Source organism: Rhamphochromis sp. 'chilingali' (genome assembly GCF_963969265.1).
Source record: "Rhamphochromis sp. 'chilingali' genome assembly, chromosome: 18".
NCBI lineage: Eukaryota > Metazoa > Chordata > Actinopteri > Cichliformes > Cichlidae > Rhamphochromis > Rhamphochromis sp. 'chilingali'.
In genome coordinates this window covers 11,654,012-11,669,021 of record NC_137945.1, presented here as the reverse complement: position 1 = coordinate 11,669,021, position 15,010 = coordinate 11,654,012, and the positions used below count along the sequence as shown (strand labels likewise).

The 15,010-nt window shown below is 38.7% G+C and overlaps 1 protein-coding gene across 1 annotated transcript in view; it reads right to left on the bottom strand.

The window, feature by feature from the left end:
• LOC308385940 (cadherin-7-like) overlaps nucleotides 1-15,010 on the bottom strand; it is a 123,553-nt gene that overhangs the window by 64,350 nt on the left and 44,193 nt on the right. Inside the window, exons 3-4 of the mRNA XM_080865155.1 lie at nucleotides 9,356-9,650; nucleotides 1,194-1,313 (exon numbers count right to left, since the gene is read on the bottom strand). Coding sequence (XP_080721281.1) covers nucleotides 1,194-1,313; nucleotides 9,356-9,650 — 415 coding nt within the window. The remainder of the gene's footprint in view (nucleotides 1-1,193; nucleotides 1,314-9,355; nucleotides 9,651-15,010) is intronic.

Genomic DNA, 15,010 nt, shown 5'->3' with positions numbered 1-15,010 from the left:
CCTGGAGCACTATTCCTGAAAACTACCTAAAGAAACTACAAGTAAACTAAAAGAGTGCAGACTGTGCTGAAGCTCATCAGAGTTGTATAAACTCTGTTTGTGCCTTATATACTGTTTGTTTTATATTTGCACTTCAATAAACCCATTTAGCACTTCTCTGGCAAAATATGAAACAAAATGAAGGGTGTCTCAACATTTAAGTATAGTAAAGTAAGTATAACAATAACTGCTACCTGCCATCTCTCCATACATGTTCTCTGCCCCTGTTTACTAATAATTACAAATATGTCCTGAAAGTTTATTTAAAGTTTTTTTTTTCAATAATTTATAAGGAGCAAACTTAGCAAATCACCACCAAAAGACACATTTGATGCTCTTGATCCTCATCAATTAGCTTTCAGTCAAATTTTCTTTAAAGAGAGACAAAGCTTTGGAAAAGCGAATGTTTCATGTGGGCAAAGTAGCCACTGTTTTGTGAAAATTACAAAAATAAGTGCATCCGATTTCGTGACAGAATCATTGTGCTTTACATAACACAGACTTTGAAAACTAAATTTAGATTTTAAAAGTACATTCATCAAGGAAAAACAAAAAAATGAGAAAGCAAAAAACAACAACACAATAAATAAATAAAAACTCACTTGAGGGTAAGGCTTCATTAGCCACTACAGCATAACACACATGAACACCAAATTCAGGTTTTGACAGGGAAGAAGAATGCATTAACTAAAAAAAGACAACACATCTCTGATTTTACATCATTAATTCTGATTAGGTTTTTAAATTGTCAGTCTTGACTCTGACAGCGTTGTAGGAGTTCAAAGCCACATGAGTGAAGTATTATTGTTGGTACAGAATTATTCATGGATAAATAAATAAAAACTGGAGTTGAATATAAAAATACATTTGGTTATCAGGTTTGTGTGGTTGTTGTTTGCTCACATTTGACTGACAGTGGCTGAGCTGTGTAGGCAAACAGCTCACCAACTCTTCCCTCACTTTTGATATAAATGCATTTAAAAACATGATGCATAGTGCATGACATTGCCTAGAGAAATATGAAAACAGTTTCAACTTTGACAGATTATTTTATACATTAAGAGAAAAAGCTTCATTAAATGATGCACAGTAGCAATATCTGTAAAACAAATGCAAACCAGCAGGATGAATTCACGGATTTTGTCTGTTCCTACCTGTCTTTGGCTCCACTGAGAAATACGGATGTCCATGTTCGATGCTGTAAACCACCCTGGCACTGTTCCCGTATGTTGGGTCATCTGCGTCTGTGGCTACCACTTGCACTACCATGGTTCCTGTGAGCAGACAGCCCTTCATTAGTTTCCAAGACGGCATCAAGAAGCCAAGACAAACAGAGCTAAATGTGGAAACAGTCATCATATCAACAGCCCTGTGACCAACTCAGTTTGAAGGGAGTTGTGGGGGGTTGGTGGTAATGGTGGTGAGAGGGTCCTGATCTGACTGGCTCTTGCAAAACAACTGACACTCTTAATTATTTCCATAATTTGCAGGGATGCTGCAGCAAGATTAAAGTGTAACTCCAAGCCTGTAGAGATCATTTCAGTGCCATTTTTTTTCTCAGTGTGCCTGGTGCAGATCAGTTAGCAGCATCTTTCCTGGTAACTTCAATCTGTTCTAATTCATCAGCCAAATGGGGTCTGCAACCCATCTGTGCATGTTAAAGAGGCACTTCACCCCATCAAAAAAGACAAAGCTAAATTACTATTCACATCATCCCACAGCAATCCAAAAACTGCAACTTTTTTTTTTTGCTTTAGAAAGGAGTTTAAAGTCGTCCTGCAGCAATGTCATTGGAAGGCACTGTACCTCTCTGTGGTACTAATTAGGATTCAATGACACCTAGTACATTAAAGAATTTTACAACAATTTCTGGAGGATTTATGTCAAATTCCTATGCTCCATTCAAGACCGGTTGTGGACATAATGGACATGAAGTTGTTCTTAATATACTACTTTGCAGTCTGCCTAGAGGACACATGCGAGAGGTGACCTTGTTGCATGGTGGCTATCGCTATGTCAGCGCAGAAATTTCATGCCTGAGATTTAAAGCTCTGACATACAGTGAAATACAGAGAGATTAACCTGTAGCTGACAGGCTCAATCAGCATTATGTGAACCTGTTTGGCTAAGACTCGAATGTTGAGTAACAGATGCTTGTTTATCTGTAAATCCCCAGGTTTGAGCAAAGCAATTGCCAAAAGTTATACAAAAAATAAGTTACACTTCTCATTTGAAATTTGACTGACTTTGTACATCTGTGCTTAGGCCTACATGCTGCAGCATGCATATGCAATTTGTGATTATACTCCTGCACAATAACCCCACAATTTATTCACAGTCATGTGCAATATTTACGAGTTTTCTTGTTATTTTTTTATTGTTGTGAATCCTATTGCATTCACTTTGTGTAAAAACTGTAGCTAAAGTTTGATATGGGTAGAGAATCTTAACTCTGCGTGTTATAAAAGTTGCATTTTCTGACTGTGATTCTAAAAAAAACAACAAAAAACCTTACATTATCCAGTGGAGTTTTGCAGATAAAGTTATAAACACCCAGACATAAAGCCTCACTTTGTAACAGAGCCCAGAATTCGCCCTCCTCAAAGACCCCAAACTTCCGTTCATCCTACAAGAAGGACATTTGTTTTCAAACTCAACTGTGAACTCTGCTGACAACTGACAACTGTTGTTTCTGCGTGCAGTACAGTATTGTCCTCTCCCACACTTCCTCTAAGGCAAACGAGAAGACATCGCACACGGCTCCTTGTGCACTTTTCTTTAAATGTGCCCACTGAACGAGGTTGATGTGACTTGAGCTGACAGCCGTGGCTCGGGAGGTAAAGCAGAAAAGCGTCTGAAGATTTCTCAGAGAAAACATAATCAGCGACAATCAGTGCCAATCAATTTCAATAGGTCATTCATTATGGTATAAATGAACCCTGTTGTTCCAACTGGGCTCATTAAATGGGTGCAGGTTTGGGTTTTTTTTCAGGCAAAATCATTTTATGCTGAAAAATTGATATCCATTTGATAATGGAGAGGAAAAGGCATTTAATAAATTGTGAAATGACCAAAAACAACCTTTACAGTTCAGGCTATTTTTCGCTGTTAGACTATACGTCAGTGTTGGTCTTAAAGCTGACGCCTACAGCAGTCTCACACTTGGCAGTGGTGAAATCATCAAGAATAGAAATTGTTAAAATAACCTTGAAAAAACACCGTTCTCCACAAGTGTAGCTTTTTTTCAGTTTGTCACATGAATGCTTGAATATCTCACTTTAATGGCTAGCTGAACATATCTGGCAAAGCCTGTATTGTAGCAAACAGAAAGTGCTGTCTTACAAGTTGGTGATATTTTACTTTGAAGCAAACATCCTAATAAAAATCTCACTTTCTAACATGAGATGTATTTTACAGGCTTTTACAGAATGAAGTGATCACGGAAATTGAAGATTAGAGTCCCCCATTCTGGCCATAAAGCTGAATTAACAGGCTCTGGCCCTGGATGTGAACAATATAACAGTAAAAAAAAAAAAAAAAAAGCTTGGTGAAGCTGGAGAAGTTATCACCAGGCTGGTTGTAGAAGGACACCTAGATTATATCATCACCTCTTAGTCATGACAGGTTATATTACAGGTAGTTTAAAACACCAAGGTCAAAGGATGATTGTATGAAAGAGAACTCAGGCAACGTCTGAATCTTTATTACAGGATGATAGTTAAAAACACTTCACAGAGGGTGTGGTGGACGCCGCCGTAAATTAACTTTCAATATGGACTCGCATGGAGCACTTTTAAAGTTTCCTCTTTTTTTCAGATGTTTTCCACAGCTTGTTTGCCCTGCGAGTCCACCAAACATCCTGTTCTAACAATATTGTCAGCATGAAAGGTAATATCATCTGGGTGAGCTGGATGTCAGAGAGAAAGAGAAAAAAAACTGATGAACACCCCGAAAATTTTAACAGATTCTTTCAGCTCCACCAGGCTGTCGTCTGCTACTCAATTTCCCCTGTCAGTGTCCTTTCAATATTTGTCCATCTTCATCGACGTGATGGATCAGATCTTCACCCTTGTTATTTATCCCCTGCAGCTGTGTACAAAACAAGTTTCCTAATCAATTCCGTATTCTCGGCGAGCAACTGTCATCTGCCAGTAATGAAAATAAATGCGGCGTGCTTAATCTGGAGCGGAGACCAATATTCTTCAGACACTTGCGTGTACAGGTTGCAAGCAACTGTCAAGTGCAATATCCACTTTCCGACTGCAAGCACACAATGCAAAGGTTTGACAGTGACCCAAAACGTGTGTTGGAACTTTTGCATTAGTACAAATGAAGGACCGTCTTAGGAATATAAATATACTTTTATTTAAAGCGAAAAGGTGAAAAAAACCCATCAGAAACAATTGTGCGATGTGGAAGTACATACAGGATATTAGAAGAATCAATATTAAAATGTTTCATTAAAGCCCAGTCGTTCTGCAATGCCTCCATGAGTACTCAAAGCTGCCGCAGTTGATTAAGTTGATTGTATTCATGCACATTCACACCTGCTCCCCACTGTTTCAGATGAGCAGGGACTATTGATTAGAGTTGGGTTCACATTTATTCCTAACTACAAAAGCAAAAATGAGTTACAAGACTTTAAAAGAAAGTTACCGAGTGCCTGCTGATTTCTATGCATGTTTTAACATTGTTAGGAAGCAAATACATTCCCTACATTCCCTCTACAGCTGTACTACCATAATATCCACCATATTTTCATTGTGTCCAGTTTTCATCACTGTTTTATTATATTTTACGAGACTGTGTTATATTCAGAGGTGTTTCTAATATTTTGCCTGCCTAATATGTGTTGCTGGAGAGAACAAAAAAAATAATGTGATACACTTCTTGGTTAAATAATTATCATAGTGTCAAATTTACACATTGTCACTGTCAAGTAAAAGTGAACATTAAGAGCTTTGTAAAAACAGTTATGACAGATATGCTGCATTGTAGTTAACAAAGATTAAGCGTGTGTACCTCAGTGAATATTTTTACCACGCAATTAAGCACTTCCACTTGCAGTGACAAAAAGAAGAAAGAAAAAAATCAACTTTCCCTAAACCGCAGCACCTTTTTCATTTCAAGAATTAAAATGACTATTCCATCCATGATCTCTGCTCTCGTGAATTCGGCAGGAACTGTGACAGCTGGATATAGGACTGGTGAGTAGTAAATTCAAGAGCTGTGGCCTTGGGGTGACATTACATTCTCTATGCTTGTAATGAGCCCTCAAACGGCTCCTTTGGCCTTTCGCTGTGCAGCGGGAGAGAGCCAGGCCTCACGATTGTCACACCTCCAACTGTCCTCAAGCTCTCTTGTCTTTTATTTGACATCCCAGCCATGATTAAGACAAAAGCCCTGAGAGATCCTCAGGCCACAGGGTCACACTGTGCATGGACGAGCACTGCTTCTAATTACTTTAATTAATTAAATTCATGATATCCTCTAAATTGAACCCATTCATCAAGGGTGCAAAGCTGTGACCATTAATGATTTAAAGACATCTATAAAGGAATTATTGAAGACAGGAGGTGCTTCGCCCTTTCCCGTTCTTTACTGCATTGATAATTGCTTTGAGCAGATATTTACAAAAGGGAGGCAAAGCATTATTCTCCTGTTGTTCTCGCAACTCGTGATGAAGACCTTTACAGGAACTGGCAGAGTAAATAAAGTACTCGGGTGGAACGTGCAGTTCACCGATTCTGGTGTGAATACATCCTTCTAGTAAGTTGCTGTTATCACCGGTTGGGCACGAGACTCAAAGCCCTCGTACTCTAATCCTCTGGTTCCTTAAGCCTGTGCTCTGTACCCCCCATTGACAGTCAGCTGTGTAATCCTTCGGAGATCTCTGTGCCTGTGCTGTAAGCAAAGCAGAGCCTCCCTTGGAACGGCTCCCGGTGCCACTGTATGCCTTCTGAAATTTCCATTTTGACTTTGAACACTCTGGAAATAGCCTTTGTTTTTTTTTTTTCTAATTTACATTTGCATGGCAACAAGCACGTTTGAAGCACTGAGGTGATCCTAACCAGCAATGAGTTTGCTCAGCTGTCTATGTACTGCTCGAGGTAAAAACTATAAAAATCTCCATCCACATATCAATCACATACAGCAAAGCATACGGGAAAGGGTTCTCGAACCAAGTGATCAATCCACAAAGTGCTATCACCAGAGCTCCCCACAGCTCCATGTTCCTGTTTAGCTTCTTTCAGCTCATTATTTTGCTTATCTGGCCCACAAGCTCACTGCTGTGCTTCATTCTCAGAGTTTTCATTGCATAATTTGTACACTGTGAACTTCCAAAAAGAGAAAAAAAGAAAAGAAAACACTCTAAAAACGACTGTGCACAAATGCTAGCACAAGCTGATAACAGACATAAAGCAGTATAGCAGTGTATAAGTATCCAATCATATCAGTGTAAAAAGTGCCCCTGAGTGGCCAAAAGCACAATTCATTGCAGATTTAATGAACCATCTAACCCCATGTTTTAACTGAAACATGTCCACTACATATTAAAAAACAATGCATTCAAACCCAGAGCTTTCTCGCCCACCTGCCTGCAGTTACAGCTTGCACAATAACACTCCTACTTACAGCCTTGACAGCGTTTCAGTGATGCTACCCAGTGTGTGATGCTCACTCTTTTTAATTATGTACAGAATTTCCTCAATTTTCTCTGGGAAAAAAGGTCACAAACCGCCACTCCATATTACCCTTTTGGTAGCAATGACACTAAAATGGGTTTATGGTGTTTTATTACAAATTTTGCATTTAATTTACTGACTGAAAAAAAGTTGATAGTCTTTGGCCAACACATTCTCAAGCAGGTTGTGTAGATTGTGTAATTAATTTGACATAAAATGACTTTTTACACTTTAGGCATAAAATCATGTCAAACTTTGTGTTTGTAATTTTTAATCAACTGAAAAGCTCAGGTCACCTTTTCAGTCATCTGACGCCCAGGTTCATTTCTGTCTCCATCCCAGCACTCACAGCTCACTTGTGATTAGACCACAGCTCCCAGCATGCCTTGGAGTGCCTTGGGAACCCCTAGGTGAAGCTGGAGGAAGTTAAGGGTGACTGTGCTGCTAAGCATGCCGTGTTGCCACAGTGAATTGCAAAAGTAATGGCTGGGCAGAAATGTATTCATCAGGATCAGATGTTTTTCAGAGAAATGTTCAGCAGGAAGGTACTGGGAGGTACTGGCTGCAATGAACTCTGAGTCCAATTTGTGGAAAAAATGCCTATGGCCTTCAAGCCTGATTCAGACCTTAAGTTTGCCCGAGTTAGCTTTCAAACATGAGTCACTCATCAACATTTCTAAGCCTAGAGGTCTGCTTTGGCATATGTGAATATGTGAATATCTGAAATAAAACAAGCTCTAAAAATATTCTAAATCCTAAATATCCCAAATATTAATTTTATTTATTGTTATTTATTTTATTGTTTTTTTAAATTTTAGGTCAGTATAAACCAGACATGCTCTAGACATTAGATATATGGAGGTCACTTTTTCTTACTGCATTCCTAACACACCTGCTAAGATGAATGGCCTCAGGATGTTGTTGCCACTCATTTGCATTTACTTGCATTTTGAACCTGAGCAGGACCTGTCTGAAACCTTGAAGGAAATCTTGACCACACAGCTTACAGACAGGGGCTGATATGATAGCACCCTCAAGGAGTGTTTTTTAAACAGATAAAAGGAATACCTGTTGCAATAAATGCTAATGTGATCAATAGAATATCAATTGAGTCCTTAGGAGAGGTATTATTGTGCAGTATAATGTTTTTACCTGTGCTTGCTTTAGATATACCAATGCTGGTCTGTTAATCTGCAGACTACTGTAGTTGGTCAGCTGTTCTGTAGAAGCACACTTTTTTTCAGATATCCTGTGGAGGTTACAGGAATTCTGGGGTATTCCCATGGGATTCAAGGGAGTCAATTCTCAATTACTATTCGACTTGTAAATGTACAGGACTGGAAAAAAGTCAGCACTCAAGAAGAAAAAGGTAATGGATCGGGAGTGGGGAGGGGGCTTGATAGTATGTGCAGCCTTTTTCTAGCTTTTAAAATCTTGTGCTTCTAGCATCACTAGTTATTAGTTGTATTTCAATAAAACCTGATCAGGACATTCCTAAATCCCAGAAGGATCGGTGATATCAGCAGTGGTTACTCTCTGATGCATCACAAATCAGCAAAAATTGTCTTAATGTGCGACACAGATTAGTACAGAGATCCTTGGTTCCCAGAAGATTTATGCTGATGGATTGATGAGTCTTTTCATTTTTGGTTTTAATCAAAATGTTTTCACTGATTAATTAACATGATATCATGACTGTCAGGTTCTACATATAACCGTTTGTGATGAGTTGACTTTTTCTCTTGTGCAATCATCAAGTTAAAATTTTGTTTATGCTAAAACCTGCTGGTATTAGCGCTACATGATACCTATGGAATATATAAAAAAAAATGTAAGCTTTACTGAGTGGCCTAAGAGAAATGGTTTTAGTTTCTTAGTCTTCGTGCATCATCCTGCTTTTTGAAGCTTTAAAAAATGAACAGCGAGGCATGCATGACCTTATTCGTCAGGATCACAGCAGAAAAGGAGAAAGAAGCCAACAGACCAGTGCGCTGTGGCCAAGGTATTCCCAAATCAAGGTAATTTAACCTGGATCTCATTTGATGTGGAGCCCATGAACAAGAAGGGCTTCATACTGGTTAAATTATATTCAGTATGATTAGTATGTAGTCAGTCTTACAAACTGAACATGCTGGACTCAAATTAATATTGCACACGTTCCAAATCCCCCCCTCCACCCACCCCTCACGACCTAAACACTGGGAGAGATGAAGACGAATTCAGTGAGGTGGAAAATTATCAAAGGCAGATGTTGGAGCAAGGACAAGTCAAAGAGAAAGCAAGAGTAAGAGAGAGAGACTTGAAGAGTGCGCGGAGAGGGGGGGAAATGACTTGTTTGGTTATGCCAGTGCAGGGACGAATAATAGTTCATCCAATATACAGGTTTTTCTTTTCCACATGATGTGAATTTTTCATAGACTCCACACAGGTGTACAGATAATTAGCTCTTGTGGGTCTTCATGGAGAACCGAGACTATCACACTGTTCACAAAGAAAAGCACTGTGTACTGCATTAATAGGTGACCACTTTTAACTTACTTTACAATTCTTACTTACAATGTTATATCACTTTTAACACTTTGGTTATTAACCTTCAATCGATTATGTGTAAAAGAACTAGAGTAACTTACCTAAGGGTGACATCTCCGGTACTCCTGCCAGGTATGGTCCATCAGGAAACTTGGGCTCATTGTCATTGATGTCCTGGACTTTGACCACAAATTCAGATCTGGGTTCCACAGGCAAATTGGTGAGTCGGTCTACAGCTTGAGCTTGAAGGGTGTAGTAAGCCTGAGCCTCTCGATCAAGCCGCTTTGTGGCATGGATGTCTCCCGTGTTCTCATCAATGGTGAAGATGGAGGTGGCACCCTCACCAGAGAGCACGTACTTCACCTTGCCATCTCCTTTGTCCACATCTGAGTGTAGCTGTCGAAAGGAAAAAGAACCGGAGTTTAAATGCAGCCACACCAGACTGTAAACGTTTGAGTGGTGATGCTGGACTGAAGAATGATGTGAGCGCTTCTGGTTTAAAGGATACACAAAATCTTGCATTAAATAATTATTAAACAAGTGAGGATGATGCTTCATTCTCCATTTTTAGCAAGATAATGCGAGTATTTTATTTCCCTAAAAAAGAAACATTCTTCTTTTAAGCTTTTCTAAAACTCCCTTGTTCTTGTGCCCTTTTATAAATGTCCCATTCCCCTTTCCATAGTTTCAAATGCAAACCACCTCCAGTAAATAGCAGTTAATAGCAGCAGGAGACACATTTGATCAAAGGGCAGCTAACACAGACAGTGATACAGTATTGCTTCTAATGTTCTCCTCGTTTGATCCTTTAAAGAGTAAAAATAGCCAGAATCACAACACAGCCACCGCCTTTAACCCTTTGTGCGAAGAGATTTTGTCAGATTACATCATGGCTTTAAAATCATCATTGTTCCAGTGCAGACTGACAGCTTGAAAAGTGGCTTGAAAGTTAATTGGTGGTTAACATGTAGTTAATGTGCAGCATGTCAATCACAATTTCATACTCATTACATTGTTTGGCACCAGGAACAGAAAAAGTGGAAATGTAGATAGCAGTTTTTTAATTTCGTTTTTTATTTATTTATTTAAATACAGCTGTGCAGTGAACACAGATAATAGGAGAGAACCAAACAGAGCTTAGGTTGCACTGAGGTTCAAACAGCGACATGAAAGCACAGTAAATCACTCCCAGTTCTTTAATGGTTTTAAATCAGTCTAAACATTCGTCTGTTTGCCTCTGGTCACTGCTTTTATTATCACATAAATCTGGGCTTACTGTCAAAGCTAATGATAACTTTAGCCACACAACATACAAATACTAATGATTTTCCTGTAGATTTGATACGCTGCCTTTAAATCCTAAAACAAATCTACTGGGTTTTCAGTTCCTCGGATGCTGCAAGTGTATGGAAACTCTTGTTTTTGTCCTTGTAGCCAACAACAGAACATATAGCTTGCTTTGCTTGTGGCCGAGACATCGCTAAAGTTAGAGTAAGAGAGGCAGGCTGCTGCTGGTCGTTTGGTATTTAAAAGGCTGAGTCTCTAAGCCACAAGTGAAGACTGGTTCTTGTCCCTTTTGACATCACAGAGCGCTCATTCAGAGACGCACTTTATAATATGTAGAGAAGGGAAATAAATATATACCGTGTACATTTTTAGACATGTCTGGGATTCTTAATTATGTTCAAAGAAAATTAAAAAGCGGAAATCACATAATATGCTCCTCTATTAGACTTTGCAAACAACAAATGCAGCTATAAAATGTCTTTAAAACATTCAGTATTTAATCCGTACAAATATTCACTGTCATGTTGCTACAAATATGTACAAACAGCGCAAGCAAACACATCATGTTTATTGGATAAACATTCAAATCAGATCAAAAGATCAAAACATGCACCATTTATGCATGAATTATGGTACCAAATCCCACCATGATTTGCATTCTGCTGCAAATAATGGAATGAAATGAAACGCTGCCTTTTACTGTAATGACAGTGTGACTTCCTAACTAATGTAATGGTCATTACAAACAAAACTAGCAATTTTCCATTAAAACCCCAGCAATAACAAGCTCATCTGACATCAAAAATGTACTACAGTGGTTACAAAATGTGTTCATTTAATGTGTGTTGAATCAATAAAACAACAATGATGCACCAAATGGATTCGTGTTTTTCACACATTTTCTGACCAAAAATCTGTCATTAGGGCTGAGATGAATGGCTCCACTGGAAACATTAATCATCTCATTTTTTTTTGCCAAAGACATATACAAAGCTCTCTAAACGTGGTTCACGAAACTGCACGGGGAATTGTGACGCTCCAATCGAATCCCTTTTTCTGTATGTCAGGTGAAGAGATGCCAGAATTCCAGTGCAAAAACAACAGCGTGTTAAAGTTATATGGAGTGAAATTAGGACTCAGGGTTTCCATTATGCACTTCTTTATATCTTTTTTCCTTTTTGACATAAAACAAAGACAGATGATTTTATAGACGTGACTGTTCTAACTGGAATTGGTGACGAGACATCTGGATGTTCAACCTTAGATCACGTTTGCAGGTTCCTCTTGTTGCCATTTAAAGCATACAAAGTGTGGCTTTAAGTTTATCCACTAGCAAAAAGGATTTGACAGGATTATGTCTTCTGAGGATAAATAGCAAGAGCTGAGGTCATGTACCAAGAGTCGTGCTGTCAGATCCGTCCTGTTTAATGATCATACAAACCATCCGTCTTTAAATCTAGTCGTGCACCAAACACTGAGGACGATACTTTTAAATCAAACCGTTGTTCACCTCACAGCATGTGGGCTAAAAGAAAGTTTGATTGGTGGAGTAGCTAGAATGGGTATTAATAGGACTTGTTGTGACGTTGCATAGACAGAATACTGTACACCTTTACAGAGAAGATAGACAAACTACATGTTTTATCAAGGTACCTTTGTAGTTACCGCGGCAACATTCTGCTTATGACAGCGTTTTAATCTCCGAAGAGCAAGTCGAGACTTTAAAGATGACTTAAAGACCCTTTCTCAAAGTACAACTCCAACAAAATATTCCTTAAACACTTCTGGAGAAAGAAATTCAAATTATCAGGACAAGTAACCAGTCCTGAAAAATCCCGTTTGAAGTTAGAGCTGCGTGATGGACATCCACTCCACATCCACACAGCACTGATGTGTGTTTTAGGGGAAGGCATTAGTTAGTTGGAGTTTAGTAACGGGCAGACTGACCTTTTTTGCTATAAGTATTTAGGACAGTGGATATTTCTGCCTTTACTTCATCATCTTTGACATGACAGAACATCTGATTCTTGATATTCAGTGTTTAAAAGTGTATACGAAAAAGTTGTGGCAGTAATGAACGCACTTCAAGTCTCAACCTAAATCTTGAGAACAATAATATCAGCTACGTCTGGGTTTTGTCTGTCTGTGTTTTTGGTCCAGCTTCCTTTCTCTGCAAAAGACTGGAGACAAACAGCTTCTGAAAAGTATTAGGTACACAATGGCAATGATTGCAAGATAAACTGCTGCTTTAGTCAGCGAGTACTGCACTTATATAAAATCGAAGGACTCAAGCTTTGAAAACACAAGAGCTCTTAATGTAGCTGTCCTGTATCTTTCATTAATGTCTCTGCCCTTTGAAATGCTCACTTCATTTAAACTCCATACCCTAATTTGTAGCATATGATCAGACAACCTTGATGGTATTTCTATAACATCAGATTTACTTTCAGAGCTACAGGATATATCAGAAAAGTGTGTTTCTTGATACTGTAGAGTTGGTTTTCTTGGAAGAAGTAAACTTCGGATTCTTACAGCCAGAGCCAAAGCCGTATTGAAATGACAGAATATCAAAAGTCATGCTCAAAATTGTGACATGAGATAGAACAGCTGTTCACTTGACTTCTTGGCAATATACCACATCATCACGTTTTACTGTGCTGACCTTCTCCTACTACAGTTAGGTCTAAAAGTATATGGACAGTGAAATTTTGTTTCTGTACACTGGCAGAGTGCTTTTAAATCAAGCAACCAAGATGTGATTGAAGTGCAGACTTGAGTGTTTAATTTAAGGGGGTGAAAAAAAAAGTATTTTATTAAGAGTCCACAGCAATTTTCACATCATTCTTTATGCTGTCCTCCATTAGAGGCTCAAAATAATATGAAGGAACTAACATAATTTCAAATACAAGGATTGTTTTTGATATTTGGATGAAATCATTTGCAGGCTGTCAACATCACTAAATGCTGGTTTCCTCCTGCCAGGTCTTTACTGCAGCCAACTTCAGCTGTTGCTTACTTGCAGGTCTCTTTTGCTTCAGTTTTATCTTCAGGTACTGAAAAGTACACCATTTGCTGTTAATGAAACCTGGACATAAACATCTCATGTCAGGTAAAACTCTATCAAAGTAAATTTAAAATACTGTTTATATGTGCAAGAAAAGGACTATTCAACATCGTCTATTTCTATTTCAGTGTTAATCAATTCCTAGAGACCTATAGCAGGTTTCAGATTTGCTGTTCATGTCAGAACACTGGTATCCTTTAAGACCTTGTTGTCCAATTGGACGTAAGACATAGCTTTTGTCCTCGTTTTAAAGATAAAATTGAACTAAATCTTTATTTAAATAGCTTTACAGCTGCTTGTTGCAGATTCAGCAATACCTCCAAAAATGTAGTGAACACCAATATAAATCTCTTACAAAGTGGCTGTGCAAACTCCAAAGAGAAACTCCTTGCAGTGACTTTTGGTAGAAATGACCTGATCAACTTCTGCTCCTCCTCAATCTGAGATACATCACGTGAAATCTCCTTGTCAGCATCCTTGTCAGACTGGTCTGTTTCCTCCAGGAGCCTGACCTTAAAGTGATACTGAAAATGCACATTCCCAATGACAGCCAGAAAACAGCTAGAGCACTTTGCATCCCTGAGGAAATTTTCTCCATGCTTAGCAAAATTCCCCTGCGGTGCTTCTTTACTAGTTTCATAAACTCCACCAGAGAAATGAGTAAGCTTCAAAAATAGTTTCCCGGCATATCTTCCTCTTAGATAACGTGACATGTAGGTTGAGGAATTCTTCCCTTGTATGATCCCCAGCTGAGATCAGCAGCTAACTATCAATGATGAAAAAAGTCAGGGCAAAGCCCTGGCCTCTACCTTCTAGAGCCGTCTGATGGTTCGCCAGAACTTCTTTGATGCTACAAAACTTTTAATATCCTTACCGCACCTGACCCAGAGCTCAAGACCAGAAAAAGTACAGTTACTGTACTTTCCCTTGCAGCAACAGAGAAAAATGTTTTTCAGCACTTTAATATATATATATATATATATATACATATATATATATAGAGAGAGAGAGAGAGAGAGAGATAAGCGTAGTTGAGTAGACAATAATGAAACTCGTCTTTCAATTTATCTGTAAATGTCAACATCTCATTACGGTATAAATAACAATGGTATTTCAGCACTCAAGGGTAGAGAATGATTAGGTCAATATTATTTCGGTGGTGCTGATGGAGTATAAGCTTAAGAGAGGATATAACACCAAAGGTCTTTTATTAATGGAATCCATCAGCCTGCTGATGGATTCAGCACTGAGGCCATGATGATTGCAGTGGCTGCGTCCTCAGGCCTAAGCATGCATATGTCACCCCTCTTATGGAGCCTACTGTGTTTATTCACCATCTCCTGCTGTCAGGAACAAACCTAAGGTAAATTATCAGTCTTGGGGAGAGTCAACATTTAATCTCGAG